This window comes from Hyla sarda, chromosome 4, assembly GCF_029499605.1.
Source record: "Hyla sarda isolate aHylSar1 chromosome 4, aHylSar1.hap1, whole genome shotgun sequence".
Lineage (NCBI taxonomy): Eukaryota > Metazoa > Chordata > Amphibia > Anura > Hylidae > Hyla > Hyla sarda.
Genome location: NC_079192.1, coordinates 414,600,951 through 414,618,937, shown reverse-complemented (window position 1 = coordinate 414,618,937; position 17,987 = coordinate 414,600,951). Strand labels below are relative to the sequence as shown.

Sequence of the window (17,987 nt, the reverse complement as noted above, 5' to 3'; positions counted from 1 at the left end):
ATATATAGTAGTCATATAACACATATATAGTAGTCATATAACACACAGATATAGTAGTCATATAACACATATATATAGTAGTCATATAACACAGATATAGTAGTCATATAACACAGATATAGTAGTCATATAACACAGATATAGTAGTCATATAACACATATATATAGTAGTCATATAACACATATATATAGTAGTCATATAACACATATATATAGTAGTCATATAACACATATATATAGTAGTCATATAACACAGATATAGTAGTCATATAACACAGATATAGTAGTCATATAACACATATATATATAGTAGTCATATAACACAGATATAGTAGTCATATAACACATATTTATAGTAGTCATATAACACAGATATAGTAGTCATATAACACAGATATAGTAGTCATATAACACATATATAGTAGTCATATAACACATATATATAGTAGTCATATAACACAGATATAGTAGTCATATAACACATATATATAGTAGTCATATAACACATATATATAGTAGTCATATAACACAGATATAGTAGTCATATAACACAGATATAGTAGTCATATAACACATATATATAGTAGTCATATAACACATATATATAGTAGTCATATAACACAGCTATAGTAGTCATATAACACAGATATAGTAGTCATATAACACAGATATAGTAGTCATATAACACATATATATAGTAGTCATATAACACAGATATAGTAGTCATATAACACAGATATAGTAGTCATATAACACATATATAGTAGTCATATAACACATATATATAGTAGTCATATAACACAGATATAGTAGTCATATAACACATATATATAGTAGTCATATAACACAGATATAGTAGTCATATAACACATATATAGTAGTCATATAACACATATATAGTAGTCATATAACACATATATATAGTAGTCATATAACACAGATATAGTAGTCATATAACACATATATAGTAGTCATATAACACAGATATAGTAGTCATATAACACAGATATAGTAGTCATATAACACAGATATAGTAGTCATATAACACACTGACACGCTGTGTAGAAAGAATAAACATCTCACTTTATTTGATATACCATTGCACTATGACATATATCATATAACTTTATATCCACAGCCACAATATAGAACATATATCCCGTCATGACACATGATGCACATTGACAATTCCCTTATATATCCGTAGCCGCCGCACGCTCCCAATGAATCAATGATACATCACAAGCGTTTTCACTGTCCGGTCTCATATATAAGTACCAGACAGTCACCCTAATAGCCAATCAGATCTTTCTTTTTGTTCTACAATCTGATTGGCTGTTAGGGAGCGTCCTGCGCTGTTTATACGCCAGTTTTAAAGAGGTACTCCGCCCCTAGACATCTTATCTCGAAGGCTCGTGACATCAGGGTCACGCCCCGCTCGTGACGCCATGACCACGCCCCCTCAATGTAAGTCTATGGGAGGGGGCGTGACGGACGCCACGCCCCCTCCCATAGACTTACATTGAGGGGGCGTGGCCGTGACGTCACGAGCGGGCGCGTCTGTGATGTCACGAGCCTCCGACACTGCTTCTAAATGAATGCCGGGTGCAGCAGGGAGATCGCGGGGGACCCCGTGATCAGACATCTTATCCCCTATCCTTATAACATGTCTAGGGGCGGAGTACCCCTTTAAGCTGAAAAATACATTGGGTGACTTATAGATCTTCTCTGTTAAATATATAGACATCTTGCTGTAAAAATAGAGGACGCTGTCGTCTTCTGCTATAAAACTCTCCGTATCCCGGTACAATATATATATATATATATATTACATTCAATAATTTATCTTTGCGCTATTATTACGGTTGGGTTTGTTGGCTCGGCCTGTGCTTTAAGAACCAATGAACATTTTGGGAGATTTCTCAAAACCTGTCCTTGGGGTAAAAGTTGCTGAGTTGCCCGTAGCAACCAATCAGATCGCTTCTTTCATTTCTGAAAAGGCCTCTGGAAAATGAAAGCAGCGATCTGATTGGTTGCTAAGGGCAACTCAGCAACTTTTCCTCTAGACGGGTTATGATAAATCTCCTTCATTGTGAATATAGAAAAAAGCGAAACGCGTTTCTTTCAATGCCAGCAACATTTTCTCGTCTGGCATGCGGTAGAGTCCGTCACACTTCTGTGTACGTACGACACAGTTCACACGTATCACAGGATCACGACATGCAAAGAGCGGCGCGCAGAGATTCCCGCGCGTCTTACATTCCTGCATTCCCTTACTGCATGCATATTGCACTATTCGATAAGTGAGGCCCCCGAGGGGCGTCACCTATCCCTCTGGCGGATATCGGACCGGGCCGAGGTACGTCAGCTCCGCCCCTCTCATTGTAGTCCGCCAGAGTCACGGATCAAGCTCCAGCCTCATTTCTCTCTATGTCCTAGACGCAGAATGGCTCCTTATTTCTCCCCATGCTATACACTACAGCTCTACTTGTCCGGCTGATTGATTGGCGGCGTAATGGATAAGGTAAAATGCCTATTTAGAATATTCTTGATAAAATGGCCACTCATTAGCTCACTCCCCCTCCCATCGTGTTTGAAACAATGTGTATAAGATGGCGCCTCCAGAGAGACTACACCCAAGATGATAAGACCCACGTGCTGCATGAGGAACACCTGCAGATGGATGAAACCAATCACATGAACGGGTATTCATGACGTATAGCTTTGCAAACGGCACAGTGGTACAGTCTATATATAAACCCTTGTATCTGTTTTAAATACAGGAAGTATCGTTTGCTGAACTTTGTGTCAGAGTGGTTTTCTTCTCTCGTGCATGCACGGATCCTGATACCTAATTAGGAAGGGGGCAGATGCTCATCTGATACCGGGTCCGGTTCCAATCCATTTCAGCGATTGTGTGTATGTAATAGGAGGGTGGCACCAGCTGTACATACTGAGAAAACGCTATGGAAAAGCGGTGGACAGCTGTTCTAGTGAACCAATGGTTTGCGACCTGTGGCCCTCCAGCTGGGAAACTTCAACTACCAGCATGGCCGGGCTGTAGTTGGCTGAACTGTAGGAAAGGTGACCTGAATACCCTTTGTCTGCTGATAATAGACGTCAATGTATATTCATGTTTGTTGTATTGCACTGTTTGTATGCTATGCCTTTGCTTTGGATGACTGTATATATTGTATATTAGTTATTTTGTAGATTAGCTGTAATGTTGTGTTTTGGACACTAGATGTCCCCGATGCAGCAGGAGTTGAGGCTGGAGGATTCTGGACAGGAGGAAACTAGAGAGTCCAGACTGACTAAAGCTGGAAATACACATACTGGTGCAGATTTATCACAACCTCTGTAGAGAAAGAGTGGGGCAGTTGCCCATAGCAACCAATCAGATCGCTTCTTTCATTTTTAAAGAGGCACCACTCTGTCTCTACACAGGTTTTGATAAATCTCCCCCACAATGATTGACATCGGCCCTGATTGATATCTGTCATGCAATGATTGACAGCTGCCATAGGGTGATTGATATCTGTCATACAATGATTGACAGCTGCCATAGGGTGATTGATATCTGTCAGACTATGATTGACAGCTGCCATAGGGTGATTGATATCTGTCATACAATGATTGACAGCTGCCGATTGATATCTGTCATACAATGATTGACAGCTGCCAATTGATATCTGTCATACAATGATTGACAGCTGCCATAGGGTGATTGATATGTCATACAATGATTGATAGCAGTCGACTGGGGACTGTTGTACTGTAAATAACAATCTTCAGCCGACCTTGTAAACCACTGCCTAGTAGACCCGGAGATGTGGGGTCTCCTGCATGTCTACCCCTGAGGGGCAGAGTCAGGACAGGTTAGAAGGTGGCACCTCGCCTTGTTTGTGCCCATGTGGAGAACCTGGAGCTGGAGCCAGGATGTCACCACCAATGGATGGGGTCGTGTCCTCTGAACTCGCAGGGTCAGTAGGCCTTGTGTAGTCTTCTCCTCCAGACCTGGACTTTCTTCTGTACCCTCCTCCTCTTCCTCAACATCTGGTGGGTCTCTTCGTTCACACTTGCCTTTCTAGTCTTATATCTTTGGTGATTCAGCGGCAGAATTTTCCGTTCCCCCGACGGGTTTTTCAGCATATTTATTATCTTCTCCGTGGAGTCCACTGGAAGCTTTCTCAGGTTGCCCCCCTTGTAGGTCCATTGGTGGAGCTTCTCTCCCTTTGGTTCCTTGTAACTTACTTTCTAGGCGCTGAAGTTTAGCCAGGTTTTCTTTCAGTAACTTGCTGTCAGGGTCCAGCATGGCCGCCTTCTTATAAAAGGTTCGGGCAGCGGTATAATCCCCCTAAGGAACATATAAAACAAGAGGGGTTTACAAACCAAGACATTACTCAAAGATCTGAAGATGACATCTAAAAACTACACAGAAACTTGTTTTTACTGTCACCCGACGCGTTTCGGTGTTGCACCTATGGCTGTACTGTTCTACAACACAGGATATCAACCAACAAGCTGGAATTTGATGTGTCACTACCTGAATGTGCTTGATGCCTCCCATGTTCATCCAGGCCTGGGCTTGTTTGGGGCTCAGGTCTGCCACGCGACTGTAACTCTAAGAGAAAAAAATTCAGACAATTCCTCAGGGACCATAATAGATGTAGCTTATACAGTGTTTATTATAGACAATGGTGGGGTACCTGGAAGGCCTCGTCCAGCCGGTTCAGCTCCCGCAGCTGGTTCCCTTTGGTGAAGTAAAGCTCCGACGTTATTTTAGGATCTTGAGGTTTCATCTTTAGGGCAACTTCAATCATGTCCAGTGCCTGAGGAAGACAGGAGGCCCCATCAGAGAAACACCGCAACATAATTTGACACAATGACAGTGCTTCGTTCAAGACAGGTGTCATTGTAACTATATACTCCAAAGTCCATAAACTATATCTATTTTTACCAGAACACTAACGCATTTTAGTCTACCTATGGTGTGAGATGCGCCAATGTTCCAATATGGCTATTAAAGTTTAGGAATCAGACACATCTGGGGTAGGAAAAGAGTGCAACATTACTCTTTCCCCAACCATCTTTCCCTACCTACTTGGTCAAACTGCCCTAAATGGCAGACCTCAACTGGGCAACGGTCCTTAGACTGGACTATGTACAGGTGCGTAAGAGAAGTCAGAATAGTCAGACAGACCAGGTCGGTAACGCACGGGCAGATAAGGTATAAAATCACAAAGGGCAAAGATAGAGTCAGGACAAGCTAAGGGTCAAACCAAGAGAACGGCGTAGTACAAAATCAACAGGCAAAGGCAATGTCAGGAAACAGGCAATGATCAAGTCACAGAACAGGGAACGAGAGTGATGGGGAGAGCCTCTATCATAGGCCAGAAGATGTGAGCGCTGGACCAGCAGCTGATTGGCCTGATGCTCATATCTCTGGATTGGCCAGCTGATGCTTGGGACCACCAAGGAAGCTGCCGGGCGCATCAGTAAGACGGGGCATGGAATTGGGCAAGGTACATATGTTACAAGATCAGACACCATGCAGCTGATTACAAGATCTACAAGATGGAATCTGTGGCAAAACCTGGCAGCAAGTGTTCAATTTCCCTGCAGTGCCACCGCAGGTGAAATGAAGTATTACACCTGCCTAAAGAAATCAAGGGCTATATCTGTAATGCATGCAAGTGCTGAGTTTTCCAGAGAAAAGCTCTTTATAGCAGCACTCTGATTCGATCTGGCTAATCCGGGTGCCACATGGGTGGTCCGCCATTATTGAGGTGTCTATGGTTATGCAGTAGAAGATTAGTCACCTTAGTGTGTTCCTCTTGCTTGCTGTAGATTGCGGACAGCAGCCGGATACATTCAATACAGTCAGGAACCTCCTCTGCTATGAGGCGAGCAAGACTCACGGCCTCGTGTGTCTGACCCACCACAGCTTGGACTTGTGCCTGCAAAAATCAGGAAAAAAGCCATAAAACGGAGAGGGGTACAAGTCCCACCTGAAGTCCCAAAGCCACATAAGAAGTCCCCGGTGTTACATCTCTGCTCACCAGTGACAGGCGTAGCTGGACGCTTTGCGGATGCAGCGCCGTCGCCTCCCTGTACAGACGCAATGCTTCGTCGTATTGTCCCGTGTTATAATACAGCGCTCCAAGGGGGGTGACTACTTCAACGTCTCGGGATATCTGCAGAGCCCTGATAGTGAGGCATGAGCAGAGGACATCATAAGACCCCCATAAACATCTCAATCCCCCCCCTACCGTCCATACACGTCACCCGCTATGGTGTCCTTACTTCTTGTACCACATTTCCGCCTCTGAATTTTGGTTTAGGGAACGATACAGGCGACCGAGATTGAGCATCGCTACGTGATGATTTGGGCGCAGCCGAAGGGCGAGGAGGTAATGGGAGACGGCCTTCTGGGGCGATCCTGAAAAAAAAAATAACAGGTCTGAGAACATGAAAACATATGAAGTTATGAGACACTGGTCACAAAAAAATATTGATATAAATGCTGTATTGTTTACAACAATACCACCTGCACTGACGTACGTTTCGTAAAATGGCTTCCTCAGGGGGCGTGTGAACATGCCCCCTGAGGAAGCCGTTTTGTGAAACGTATGTTGGGGCAGGTGGTGCTATGCTCCAGTTGGCATGCCATCTTGTGTGCACATCTATGACCAGCATCTCCTGTTATGTTGTTGATGAAACCAGTGACGGCGCATATCTCGGCCGTGTTTCTTTTGGTGTAATATGAACCAAAGCTGGGTTCACAGTTCCCGCTGGCTGCGAATTAGAATTTCGCATTCAGAGCAGCATTAAAAATTCTGACATATGGAAAATGGAAGCCATCGACATGTTGATCACACGGCAAATCGTACACAGCTCTCACTTACCCACATCCACCAGAAACACCCCGTAATTATTCTGCAGGTCTGAACTCTCCGGACAGTTCTTGATTCCCGCCAGGTAAACCTCCTCGGCTTCTGGATATCGCTTCTGCGTAGAGTACAAGAAATAATATGGAACAGGTTAAAGGGGTACTCCGTCCCTAGACATCTTATCCCACATCCAAAGGATAGGAGATAAGATGTCTGATCATGGGGGTCCTGCTGCTGGGGACCCCCCCTATGATCTCCCTGCTGCATCCGGTGTTCCTTTAGAACGTCGGGTGTACCGCCGGAGGCTCGTGATGTCACGGTCACACCCCCGTGACATCAGGGCCACATTACCTCAATGCAAGTCTATGGGAGGGGGCACGCCCCCTCCCATAGACTTGCATTGAGGGGGCGTGGCTGTGACGTCACGAGCCTCTGGCGCCGCATCACCAGTCATCTGGCACGGAGCGAAGTTCGCTCTCTGCACCGGATGATTGGGGTGCCGCAGTGGAGATCACGGGGGTCCCCAACGGTGGGACCCCTGCGATCAGACATCTTATGCCCTATCCTTTAGATATTGGATAAGATGTCTAGGGGCGGAACACCCCTTTAAGGTAGATAAATGGAATTGTCCAATTCTCTATAATTTTCAGGTCCATTCAATATTTTTCTTTCAGTCACGGAAGTAAAGAACAGAAACAACTTTATAATTACTCGGGGCGGAGCTAGTCCTTGGGGAACCTCCAGGGAGGTTTCATCCACCGGAAGTCACAAAATTCATGCAGTGTGATTGGATAATGAGAGAATAAAATAGGGAAGGGAAATAAAAATGGATTGCTGGAGTGGTGTGTTAGGTTACTAAGAGGGGTATGTCATATTGGATGTGTGGTGTCCTGGTGCGGAACACATTACACTGCCCGTCCTGTCTGGCAGATGTTGCTTCAGGTGTCCGTTCCGGCCCACATCTCCAGGGTTTTGTGCTACTGTACTGATTGTTCATTAATTTATATTATTTATGCCTTTGTGCCAATAATGTGTTATTAATAGGGCTGTTGTACCTTTAAGAGAGACCTGCAGAGAAGTCATGTGAACACCTGTGGCCAATAAGAGTCATCCCCTGGTCTGGCTAGACAGGGAGGAGTTTTCCTAGTCAGTTCAGAGGAGAGTCAGGTCCTGTCAGTGCAGAGAGAGGCATCTCTGCTTTAGCCTGCCCCATATTTTCAATGGGGACAGGAGTTCAAGTCTAGAGGTGGGAGAGAGGAGTGCAGTTCAGAGTGAGGAAAGGAGTCGTGGTTGAGTCTAAAGAGAAAGTCCAAGTTCTGCAAGGGAGCGAACAACATCATTATGTTCCATCGCACAGGCCAAGTCCAAGCTAGCATGCCGACCATGTCAAAGAATAAGCTAACGTGCCGACAGGGGCCCTGTAGCATAAGTCAGAAGCTAGAGTAGAAAGCCTCAGGCAGCTCCGGTCCACATGTCTTGGAGTCCTCCTTTAAAAGGAACGATAAGCAAGTGGAAGTTACTCGGGTGAAGCTAGCCTATGGTGAACCTCCAGGGAGGTCTCATCCAGATGAAGTTACAAAATCCTGCAATGTGATTGGATGATGAGGAGATGTATTAGGGAAACTGCAATAACAATGGACTACTGGGGGGGGGGGGGGGGTTACTAAGACTGGTATTTCTGCCATATTGGAAGAGGTACTTAATTCGGCCCATAGGGATTGTTTTGTTTTCTTCTGGATCAACACTGTATGGGAAGATTTGCTTTCCTCTTCCCCATGGGCGGGAAACTTTAAATGGATACTCCACCCCTAGACGTCTTATCCCATATCCAAAGGATAGGGGATAAGATGTCTGATCACGGGGGGTCCTGCCGCTGGGGACCCTCGCGATCTCCCTGCTGCACCCAGCGTTCATTTAGAGCGTCAGGTGCAGCGCCAGAGGCTCGTGACGTCAAGGCAGCGCCCGCTCGTGACATCACAGCCACGCCCCCTCAATGCAGGTCTATGGGAGGGGGCATTACGGCCATCACACCCCCTCCCATAGACTTGCATTGAGGGGGCATGGCCATGATGTCAGGAGTGGGACGTGACCGTGACGTCACGAGCCTCCGCCCCACATCTCCAGTCATCCAACACAGGGCGAAGTACGCTCCGTGCACTGGATATCTGTGGTGCCGCAGCAAGGATGGGACCCCCACAAGCGGTGGGACCCCCACGATCAGACATTTTATCTCCAGGATAAGATGTCTAGGGGTGGAGTACCCCTTTAAGCAGGGAATGCTGCCACCACAGAGGACATGGAGCGTAGACTATGCAGCATGCTTCAAACAAGAAGACATAGTAGACTTCTTCCCTGACACAAGGGCTTTGCTTCCCCCTGGTTGTCTGAACAGGAGGCCAATGAAATAAATTATGTAAATCAGTGGGAGGAGTCAGCACAAGATACACCGTCCTTCCAAATCTGAAGAAGAAGAAGCAGGCCACAATCTCACCTGATCGGCCAGTAATGACCCCAAACTGGAATAGGCATCAGCAAAGTATGGACCATGGAGAAGAGACTCCCTCAGGACCATCTCAGCTTCTTCATTCCTTCCCTGAGTCCTGCAGAAAATACATATAGACTCTGATGACAACATGGGGGGGGGGGGGAACCTTGTGTGAATCTGTGATCAGCTGTTATGGCTTTATGAAAAAGGAAGAAGCTCTAGTCTGGTGCCCAGAGTAGAGAGTTTAAACAGAACACAAAAAAATTCCATCAGAGCCTCCTCACATGTTTCACAGTAACACCAGCATCATCAGGGGTAGTCAGGCTCACTAGCCCTGATGATGCAGGTGTAACTGTGAAACGGGTAAAGCGGTGATTCAAAGTGTACTGCAGGCGCTGATTTATGATAACCGTACACACGGCATGACGATGACCCACCTCAGTGGGTGATTGGCAGAGTGGGTCATCGGTCCCGAACCCAGTTCACCCCGGAAGGTGGGGGCTGGAACACTCTGAGGTTCTGGAGATCGTGAGGGGGTTCCCCCTTGCACAATGCTTGTGGGTCACTATTTAGGGCTTTATACCCTCTATGTCGTCCCTTAGACCCAAAGGTCAAGTGTTTAGTTTAACACTTTGTTCAGAACGCTCAGAGCCGGTGGTCGTGATCGTGATGTCACGGCCACGCCCCCTCCATTCATGTCTATGGGAGGGGGCGTGTCGACTGACACGCCCCTTCCATAGACATGAATGGAGGGGGCATGGCATGGCGTCACGAGGGGGCGTGGCCGTGACGTCGCGACCACTGCCGCAGAAACCCGGCGTTTGTTTAGAATGCCAGGTGCTGTAGGAGATCTGGGACCCCAGCATCGGGACCGCCCGCAATCCTTTAGATAGGGGATAAGATGTCTAGCTGCAGAGTACCCCTATAAAGGGCACCATCCATCCCACTATAGTGAAGGGCATGTATAAAGTAACCCCTTACCTCAGCAAATTGCCCAGATTAAACAGGGCCCGGCTGTGCTGCGGGCTGATCTCCAGCGCCTTCCTGTAATATTCCTCCGATGCGTTAACGTTGGGGGTCAAGGTGCCAAGGTTGTTAAGGGCGCTGGGGTGTTGTGGGTATAACCTATGGCGAAGAAGAGAACATTCACAAAACTGCCATATACCACATTTCATTCAATATTTCTTATACTGATCTTGTACAGAGCTCTCAGGATGAAGAATCAAACATTTTACGTAGCTTTCACCTAGGTTTACTCAGGGGAACCATCATCGGAACCCTCTGTATCCTAAATATTGAGATATGGGAGAGATTGTACCTTAGAACTGTTTTGTAGTGCTTTATCGCCTCCTCCTTTCGATTCTGGTCCTTCAGAAAATTGGCGTAGTTGTAATGCACTTTGGCGTTGTGCGGCAGCGTCTGGACTCCCGATCTGTGATGGACACAAATGACGGATGAGCGTCGACCGCGGCAGAATACAGCGCTTTTCTCTACTGCCCTGGTCCGTACCTGAAGAGGGATTCCCGAGAGCGCCAGCATTCGCTCTGCAGAACCGACTTACAGGAGAAGAGAACCAGGAGGAGGAGGAAGCAGGAGGTGACCACAGATGAACCCTTAGGACCAACCCGGGAGGACAGTCTCTTCATTCCGTGGACGCAGAGGATACAGAAACCCATGCTGGAGACAGGTACAGACCATAAGATGTACAAAAGTATTCACACCCCCCATAACATATATAATTCTTCACAGAGATCAGAATTCTCTCATCCTAGGGGCCCCTTACTCTCTTCCTGGCACTGTCCCTCCCTCGACTCCCCAAGCAGAGTACCCTTCCTAAAAAAAATAACCCTATCACTCTGACCCTAAGGGTCCCTGCTTAGATCCTAAGTCATTTAAAACCACTATAACATATAACAATATTCAAACAAGTCCCAGCGCATTTCTGCAAATCATCATGTCTGCTTCCTCAGGGGACATAGATATCATTAAAGGGGTAACCCCTGGAAAACATTATTATTATTATTTTTTTTTAAATCAACTGGTGCCGGAAAGTTAAACAGATTTGTAAATGACTTCTATTTAAAAATCTTAATCCTTTCAGTACTTATCAGCTGCTGTATGTTCCAGAGGAAGTTCTTTTCTTTTTGAATTTCCTTCCAGTCTGACCACAGTGCTCTCTGCTGACACCTCTGTCCATGTCAGGGACCGTCCAGAGTAGGAGCAAATACCCATAGAAAATCTCTCCTGCTCAATACGGTTCCTGACATGGACAGAGGCGTCAGCAGAGAGCACTGTGGTCAGACTGAAAGGAAATTCAAAAAGAAAAGAACTTCCTCTGGAACATACAGCAGCTGATAAGTACTGGAAGGATTAAGATTTTTAAATAGAAGTAATTTACAAATCTGTTTAACTTTCTGGAGCCAGTTGAAATAAAAAAAAAATTTCCCCCCGGAGTACCCCTTTAAACATATGTTGGATAACACAACATACAAGGGAACGAGATAGGTATGGTTACCCAATCACGTATGGATGCCTTCATTATGTTACTTTATAAAAATATCAGGGAAATCTTTATTTATTTTTTTTTTTTTTTTATGGAATCAAACAAATCTCAACATGTTTCTGTGAACCATAAACCATCCTCAGGGGACATAGATATAACCAAAAATATGGTGGATAAAACAACATGCAAGGGTACGATAGCATACAGAGACCTTTTTAAGTCTTTTTTTTTTACTCTTAATAAAAATGGCAGGAAAATCTTTTTTCTTTTCTTTTCATTGATTCAAACAAGTCCCAACATGTTTCTGCAAACCACAATGTCCACTTCCTCAGGGAACATAAATATCAGGGAACTTATGCTGGATAAAAAAGTGTAAGAGTCATGAACAGTTACCCCATCGCATATGGACACCTTTATTGTGTTACTTTATAAAAATGTCAAACAATATGGCTGCCATTACAGCCCACACAGATGAATTCACCCAGCTCTCCCAGGTCCAGATATATAAGAAAAAACTGAATAAAATGTAGGTTTTCTAATATACCTTTTCTTTTCATTCAAACCATTTTCAAGACCTCTGCTGGTTGTAAGTGAACAGGAACATTCTTTTTTTTATCTTCAGAACCTTAAACCTTCTACTGACTAAGTCCTACTGGGTCTTGGAGCAGAACAGGTTTTCAGACTTTTCCATTAGGTTGTTTCCATTCACTTACAGCAAGCGAGGCTTGTGTTAAAAGGGATTTGCATAATCTGAGTCACTCCTACCTGGGCATGTAGAGGACGCGTTCGGCCACCACAAAACCAACCCTGAAGAAGAGATTGCTAGCCGGTATGAAAGGGAAGACCAAGAAGAGAAAGCCGACCACCACTTCCCGATGCCCCGCCCTCTACGAAAAATACAAAATGGATTTCAGAGATATTACGTCTCAGGATGAAACGGTTAAAAACAATATAATGAGGCGGGAACAACAATGACAAAATGAGTCCTTATATACACAGCATAGTCCCAGGACTACTGCTGGACAGATTTGCATAAAAGGGGGCTCGTCCGGGATTGGCATTCAAATATTGTGATATCATACGATGTGGTAAATGTGGGTTGGGCCTATTTCACAGCATTTCACAGTCATATATAATTCTGATGACCGCTAATGTGAGGCTTTTTTTTACAGTTCACCCAGCTTTTCGACAGTCCTGAAAGTAAAGCTGTTTAATTATACCTTGGTGTAGGAACACCAATTTGCCGTTCAGTATTCTAGGAAAGCTGGGTGGTGTTGACTGCCGTAGAAATAATTTACACAAATAATAAACACTTTCAAGCCAAATATAACAAGATCGCAATGGCGCAGTGACCCGGGGTCGTAGTTATTAACACAAACACAAGCGGCGGAGCGAGCGCCAATCTGATAAATACTATGGAAAGTGTCAGAAAAAAATGTTTCCAGGGAGTTGACAGCACGAAATCTGCTTCCTGACGTTAAGATAACAATCAGGTACGAGGAGGAAGCTCAGGGAGGAAGAAATGCTTCTTGGGGTCCCGAAGGGTTATTCTCTGGTAGCGATCAGGGCGTGGCGGTTATGATTTATATAGAGTACCAGCACTTAAAATAGCCTTAAAGGGACAGAACCCCATAAAATGTATGCAACATATAAAAAATCTATTCAGTTTATACAGAAAAAAGAATGTAAATCACCTACAATACATATTTCTACCACTAGATGGAAATGGAGTATTTAACTGCTAATAATTCTGAACAGCACACCCTGTGGTCAGGAGTGGTAATGCAATGGTTTCTCTCATCATTTAATAAAGAATATTTCCACTGGAACAATAGAATGGAATAGAAGATCAGACATTGCAGATGCCGGTCCATGGCTGACGGACTCTGTAAATGATGCAGTAAATTACCTGGCTCCCCGTCAGGCAATGGAGGCTCAGGGAGAAGAGTACGAGCAACAACAGGAGGGTGGAGAGATTGCGGATGTCCCAGATGGAGTGCACCAGGGGGATACTGCCCACCTGCCAATCATAGCAAAGAGTGATGGGGCCCAGCAGCAGCCGAGCATTGAACGCCAGGAGGTAGGAGAAGGTGAGGAATCTGTAACATAGAAGAAAAGATAAATCATCATCAAGATAGATAGATATGAGATAGTTAGATATGAGATAGATAGATATGAGATAGATAGATATGAGATAGATAGATATGAGATAGATAGATAGATAGATATGAGATAGATAGATATGAGATAGATAGATAGATAGATATGAGATAGATAGATAGATAGATATGAGATAGATAGATATGAGATAGATAGATATGAGATAGATAGATATGAGATAGATAGATATGAGATAGATAGATAGATAGATATGAGATAGATAGATAGATATGAGAAAGATAGATAGGAGATAGATATGAGATAGATAGATAGATAGGAGTGGGGTCCTTCCGGTTTGGTTACTGCATTACATTATGTACAGAATGTATTGGAGACTGTAGAAGCTTCCGCACCCATTGTGCGGTGTTATTTATTCCCACACACTGACATTACTGTAGTCCCATTCTTCTATTACCAGAACCTGCAGGGACAGGACGGTTCTCACCGCACGGCACAATGAGGAGCCAGGCTGGACGCCAGCCACATACCTGCTGAGGAGGTAAGGAGAGAAGGAGGCCGGGTTGTCCTGCTCCGAAAACAATGGCATCGACCCGCCCATGATATAGACACGGAAACCTAACACCACGATCACCTGCCAGACACAAACATCAGGGGGGACATCATCACCACGTATGTGACTACTACTAATAACCACAGAGGGCGCCACTGCTCTCATAGAAAATTACATACAAAACAGTATTATAGTAGTTATATTCTTGTATATAGGAGCAGTATTATAGTAGTTATATTCTTGTATATAGGGGCAGTATTATAGTAGTTATATTCTTGTATATAGGAGCAGTATTATAGTAGATATATTCTTGTATATAGGAGCAGTATTATAGTAGTTATATTCTTGTATATAGGGGCAGTATTATAGTAGTTATATTCTTGTATACAGGAGCAGTATTATAGTAGTTATATTCTTGTATATAGGAGCAGTATTATAGTAGTTATATTATTGTATATAGGAGCAGTATTATAGTAGTTATATTCTAGTATATAGGAGCAGTATTATAGGAGTTATATTCTTGTATATAGGAGGCAGTATTATAGTAGATATATTCTTGTATATAGGAGCAGTATTATAGTAGTATATTCTTGTATATAGGAGGCAGTATTATAGTAGATATATTCTTGTATATAGGAGCAGTATTATAGTAGTTATATTCCCGTATATAGGAGCAGTATTATAGTAGTTATATTCTTGTATATAGGAGCAGTATTATAGTAGTTATATTCTTGTATACAGGAGCAGTATTATAGTAGTTATATTCTTGTATATAGGAGCAGTATTATAGTAGTTATATTATTGTATATAGGAGCAGTATTATAGTAGTTATATTCTAGTATATAGGAGCAGTATTATAGGAGTTATATTCTTGTATATAGGAGGCAGTATTATAGTAGTTATATTCTTGTATATAGGAGCAGTATTATAGTAGTTATATTCTTGTATATAGGAGCAGTATTATAGTAGTTATATTCTTGTATATAGGAGACAGTATTATAGTAGATATATTCTTGTATATAGGAGCAGTATTATAGTAGTTATATTCCCGTATATAGGAGCAGTATTATAGTAGTTATATTCTTGTATATAGGAGCAGTATTATAGTAGTTATATTCCCGTATATAGGAGCAGTATTATAGTAGTTATATTCTTGTATATAGGAGCAGTAGTATAGTAGTTATATTCTTATATATAGGAGCAGTATTATAGTAGTTATATTCTTGTATATAGGAGGTAGTATTATAGTAGATATATTCTTGTATATAGGAGCAGTATTATAGTAGTTATATTCTTGTATATAGGAGCAGTATTATAGTAGTTATATTCTTGTATATAGGAGCAGTATTATAGTAGTTATATTCTTGTATATAGGGGCAGTATTATAGTAGTTATATTCTTGTATATAAGAGCAGTATTATAGTAGTTATATTCTTGTATATGGGAGCAGTATTATAGTAGTTATATTCTTGTATATAGGGGCAGTATTATAGTAGTTATATTCTTGTATATAGAAGGCAGTATTATAGTAGTTATATTCTTATATATAGGAGCAATATTATAATAGCTATATTCTTGTATATAGGGGCAGTATTATAGTAGATATATTCTTGTATATGGGAGCAGTATTATAGTAGTTATATTCTTGTATATAGGAGACAGTATTATAGTAGTTATATTCTTTTATATAGGAGGCAGTATTATAGTAGGTATATTCTTGTATATAGGAGCAGTATTATAGTAGTGATATTCTTGTATATAGGAGCAGTATTATAGTAGTTATATTCTTGTATATAGGAGCAGTATTATAGTATTTATATTCTTGTATATAGGAGGCAGTATTATAGATATATTCTTGTATATAGGAGCAGTATTATAGTAGTTATATTCTTGTATATAGGAGCAGTATTATAGTATTTATATTCTTGTATATAGGAGGCAGTATTATAGATATATTCTTGTATATAGGAGCAGTATTATAGTAGTTATATTCTTGTATATAGGGGGCAGTATTATAGTAGTTATATTCTTGTATACAGGAGCAGTATTATAGTAGTTATATTCTTGTATATAGGAGACAGCATTATAGTAGTTATATTCTTGTATATAGGAGCAGTATTATAGTAGTTACATTCTTGTATATAGGGGGCAGTATTATAGTAGTTACTGTGACAACCAATTCCAGTGCACTTACATAGCAGGAGACCAGCAGAACTCTCTTTAAGAATGGAGCAGCCACAACCCACATATTCCTTGAGTGTTTGAAAAATGAGTCTCTAAAGGTCAGAAACAGGGAGAGGTAAGTATGGTGAGTGGGGTCTGGGCCCCCGGTGACACATGTAGAACATTTCCTCATCATCGTCTGTTTCTTTAGATCTGAGCAGAGAAATCTAGGTGACAGCCAATATGGCCACCAATACAATCCCATATAAACCCACATTCCTACAGAGCAAACAGTGGTGTGTGGGATGAATTGCAGCACAACCAGGTGGGTGTGCGGCCGTGGTCTTTCAGCTTGGTGATAAGCCATATGGGATCTGTAACGGTGGCCATATTAGTAGGAGGACACCGCTCCTGTGAAACACCCCATCCCACCAACATACCCAAGACCATCTCAGACAAACCTTAGAAACCTCCTGAGACATAAGATCTGTAGGTCGTACATCACACAGACCCCAAATACTGTGACACCCGTTTCCTTCACCAACATGGCGCAGGTTCCTATGATCAAACTGAGCAGCAGAAGGACAGGGGAAGTAGTACCAGGGAAAGAATCCGGGGAAGGATCCACCTCCACACTCCTGAAAGAAAACACAGACATTAGTATGGTAGATATAATACTGCCTCCTATATACAAGAATATAACTACTATAATACTGCTCTTATATACAAGAATATAACTACTATAATACTGTATCCTATATACAAGAATATAACTACTATAATACTGCTCTTATATACAAGAATATAACTACTATAATACTGTATCCTATATACAAGAATATAACTACTATAATACTGCCTCCTATATACAAGAATATAACTACTATAATACTGCCTCCTATATACAAGAATATAACTACTATAATACTGCTCCTATATACAAGAATATAAATATACTGCTCCTATATACAAGAATATAACTACTATAATACTGCTCCTATATACAAGAATATAACTACTATAATACTGCTCCTATATACAAGAATATAACTACTATAATACTGTCTCATATATACAAGAATATAACTACTATAATACTGCTCCTATATACAAGAATATAACTACTATAATACTGCTCCTATATACAAGAATATAACTACTATAATACTGCTCTTATATACAAGAATATAACTACTATAATACTGCTCCTATATACAAGAATATAACTACTATAATACTGCCTCCTATATACAAGAATATAACTACTATAAT

At 42.2% G+C, this 17,987-nt stretch overlaps 1 protein-coding gene across 1 annotated transcript in view; it reads right to left on the bottom strand.

Moving 5' to 3' along the window:
• Positions 1-1,542: 1,542 nt before the first annotated feature.
• TMTC1 (transmembrane O-mannosyltransferase targeting cadherins 1) overlaps positions 1,543-17,987 on the bottom strand; it is a 41,423-nt gene continuing 24,978 nt past the window's right edge. Inside the window, exons 5-20 of the mRNA XM_056517790.1 lie at positions 17,177-17,353; positions 16,747-16,828; positions 14,530-14,633; positions 13,791-13,980; positions 12,647-12,768; positions 10,888-11,055; positions 10,697-10,810; positions 10,360-10,503; positions 9,385-9,493; positions 6,909-7,011; positions 6,307-6,442; positions 6,063-6,207; positions 5,823-5,960; positions 4,710-4,832; positions 4,547-4,624; positions 1,543-4,357 (exon numbers count right to left, since the gene is read on the bottom strand). Coding sequence (XP_056373765.1) covers positions 4,094-4,357; positions 4,547-4,624; positions 4,710-4,832; positions 5,823-5,960; positions 6,063-6,207; positions 6,307-6,442; positions 6,909-7,011; positions 9,385-9,493; positions 10,360-10,503; positions 10,697-10,810; positions 10,888-11,055; positions 12,647-12,768; positions 13,791-13,980; positions 14,530-14,633; positions 16,747-16,828; positions 17,177-17,353 — 2,197 coding nt within the window. The 3' untranslated portion in view covers positions 1,543-4,093. The remainder of the gene's footprint in view (positions 4,358-4,546; positions 4,625-4,709; positions 4,833-5,822; positions 5,961-6,062; positions 6,208-6,306; positions 6,443-6,908; positions 7,012-9,384; positions 9,494-10,359; positions 10,504-10,696; positions 10,811-10,887; positions 11,056-12,646; positions 12,769-13,790; positions 13,981-14,529; positions 14,634-16,746; positions 16,829-17,176; positions 17,354-17,987) is intronic.